Source organism: Thermobia domestica, chromosome 3 (assembly GCF_964235325.1).
Source record: "Thermobia domestica chromosome 3, izTheDome1.hap1.1, whole genome shotgun sequence".
Lineage (NCBI taxonomy): Eukaryota > Metazoa > Arthropoda > Insecta > Zygentoma > Lepismatidae > Thermobia > Thermobia domestica.
The window spans coordinates 239,048,899-239,052,092 of record NC_137456.1 but is presented as its reverse complement, the minus strand read 5'-3'; the positions used below and the strand labels follow the sequence as shown (position 1 = coordinate 239,052,092).

The 3,194-nt window shown below is 38.0% G+C and overlaps 1 protein-coding gene across 1 annotated transcript; it reads left to right on the top strand.

Moving 5' to 3' along the window:
* Positions 1-1,907: 1,907 nt before the first annotated feature.
* On the top strand, positions 1,908-2,390 carry LOC145682171 (uncharacterized). Its single transcript, XM_081753758.1, has one exon. It carries the CDS (start codon positions 1,908-1,910, stop codon positions 2,388-2,390), a length of 483 nt encoding a protein of 160 aa, XP_081609884.1.
* The last annotated feature ends 804 nt before the right edge of the window (positions 2,391-3,194 follow it).

Below are 3,194 nucleotides of genomic sequence, written 5' to 3'. Positions count from 1 at the left end.
ACAAAGTGAGTAAACTGTCACGTGAAACAAATGAGGTTTTGTTTCTAGCCAGTAACTTGTATGCCGAAGAAGAAATTTATTTGGTGCAAGAAGAGGAGCTTGCTGCTATTGAAGATAGAATTACAAAGCTTAATGTGAAATTAGTGGAAGTGCAGGGTAAATTATCTCACGCCTCTTCTAGTGATGTGAATAACAAAAAAAAAAAAAAAAAAAAACAGAAATTCGACTTCCAAAATTGCAGTTGCCATGCTTTAGCGGGAACTTGAATGATTGGCTTTCGTTTCGTGATTTGTCTATCGGAGCAGTGCATAATAATGAAAAATTGACGGGTGCACAAAAACTTCAGTACTTAAAACTAGTCTGCAAGGTGAAGCAGCAACACTTATTCAATCTATACAAATAACTGACGATAACTATAAAGAAGCTTGGGACCTGTTAAATTTAAGGTATCAAAATAAACGAGAATTAGTCACGTCTATCTTGCGGCGACTTGTGAGGCAAGGTCAAGTGCAGCAAGAATCAGCTGGCTCTTTACGTCGGTTGTTGGATACAAGTGTTGAGTGTGTGCGATCGTTATCAGTGTTGGACATAAAAGTAAACGAATGGGATCCTTTGCTTATATTTCATATAACAGAGAAGCTAGACAGTGAAACAAGAGACAGTGGGAACTTTCATTGTTAGACAGTGAACTACTAACATTTGACCAATTGGTGAAATTCATAGATCATCGTTGTCGCGCATTAGCAAGTAGCACTTCAATTGCAAAATCAACCCCACCCAGTGAGCCAAACAAGAGTAATAAAAAATCAACAATAGCGCATCATGCTTCAGCTCAATTTTCGTGTTGCCAGTGTAAAACCAAAAATCATCCTTTGCATAAATGTGATGACTTCCTTTCGCTGTCAGTTGACGAACGTCATTCCTTAGTGAAAAACAAAGCATTGTGCTTTAATTGTTTACAATCTCATCATAAACTGTCCAGTTGCAAATCAGCATCGTGTCGTGAGTGTGGCAAACGTCATCATACTTTACTTCATTTTCGAATTAAACAGAACTCAGGTGTTTCAGTGGGGACTCATTTTTCAAGTGAAACTAATGTGCAACATGCAGTGTTATTACAAACTACAGTAGTGATTGTGAAGGATTCATATGGTAATGTGCAGCCTGTGAGAGCCTTGTTTGATTCAGCCAGTGAAAAAAGCTTTGTGTCAGAAAACTGCACACAACGACTCGGTTTACAAAAACAGCCGGTTTATGTACATGTTTCGGGACTGAGTTCCAGTAATGTTGCTCGGGCAAAAGGTGTTGTTAATATTGTGTTTACATCAAGTTATGATGTTAAATCAGAATTTTCTGTAGAAGCGTTAGTACTGCCAAACTTAACAGGCATGCTACCAAAACGGTATATTCATAAAAGCAAGCAGTGATTGCATGTTAACAAGTTAACATTAGCAGATCCGAATTTTAATGTTCCCGACAGAATTGATCTGTTACCGGTATTGGGTGCAGATATTTACCCTCAATTGCTATTGATGGGTGTGTGTAGTGGTGCTATTGGTTCTCCCGTAGCAGTGAATACCAAATTAGGATGGGTGTTGTTTGGTTCTATTGGTGACAATCAAGTGCGACGTAAAGAATTCACAGCGTCAACATATCATATCTAGTGCAACAGTGAAAGAATTTTGCAACAGTTTTGGGAATTGGAAGATATTCCTACACAAAATATAATGTCATCAGAAGAAAAGCAGTGTGAAATTTATTTCGAAAAGACCCATCAAAGAGATAAGACAGGTAGGTTTCATGTGAAGTTACCGTTTCGTGACAACAGTGCAAGACTTGGTGAGTCACGTGAAGTTGCAATTAAACGCCTTAAGCAAGTAGAAAGTCGGTTGAAGAAGAGGCCTAAAATGCGTCAATTATATGTAGATTTTATGCATGAGTATGAGGTACTTGGGCATATGGAGATTATTCCAGAAAGTGACATACTGAAACCAAACAGTGAAGTGTGTAATTTACCTCATCACGCAGTGTTTAAAGATTCCAGTTCTACGACAAAACTGAGAGTACTTTTTGATGGTAGTTGTAAAACTTCATCTAATGTGTCATTGAATGATAAGTTACTTGACGGGCCTAGGTTGCAGTGTGACTTAATTCCATTATTTGTGCGTTGTAGACAACATAATGTGGCATTGACTGCTGATATTCAGAAAATGTATAGACAGGTGCGAATCCAACCAGAACATAGAGATTTCCAGCGAATTGTGGGGCGTGAGATACCTAATCTTCCGATCAAAGATTACAGGCGTGTGACGGTAACTTATGGTACAGCTTCAGCACCATATTTAGCGGTGAAAAGTTTGCAACATTTAGCGAAATATGAAGAAGAATAATTTCCTATTGCAGCGGCTGTAGTAATGCAAGACTTCTTTGTTGATTATTTAATCTGTGGTGCCAACTCAATGAAGCAATTCAGTTACAAGAACAACTCAGTGCATTATTGCAGAAAGGAGGTTTTGAACTAAGAAAATGGGCATCCAACAGTAACAACGTTTTGGACTCCGTACCCTCTCATTTGAAACAAGCGACGAGTAGTTTAGACTTTGATAGTAGTAATTCAGTGAAAAACGTTAGGAATTCAGTGGTATCCATCAAATAATGTATTTTCCTATAATGCCAATCTTGTGTCAGTTGTAACTAAGCATAACATTTTATTAGAACGTGCAAAGGTGTTCGATCCATTAGGTTTGATTTCTCCAACTACTATTATTGCGAACATATTATTGCAAGAAATTTGGAAACTAAATTAAAGTGGGACAGTCCAGTTCCTGAATGGATTTTGAGAAAATGGAGGAATTACTACTCAGAGCTTTCTTTATTGAAAACCATCAAAACCAACAGGTGTATCAGTATCACTCAAGCTACGAGAAGAGAGTTAATAGGATTTTCTGATTCTTCCGAAAAGGCCTATTGTGGAGTGGTGTATATGAGGTCTGTATCTCAAGACGGCCAAGTGAGTGTGAACATTGTTATGGGAAAAACGAAGGTTGCTCCAATCAAACAAGTGTCTTTGCCCCAATTAGAGCTCTGTGGTGCCTTGCTATTAGCTAAAATGATGAATCTCATATTAAATTCATTACGTTTGGAAGTGCATGATGTAATTGCCTATTCTGACTCTACTGTTGTGTTATCGTGGC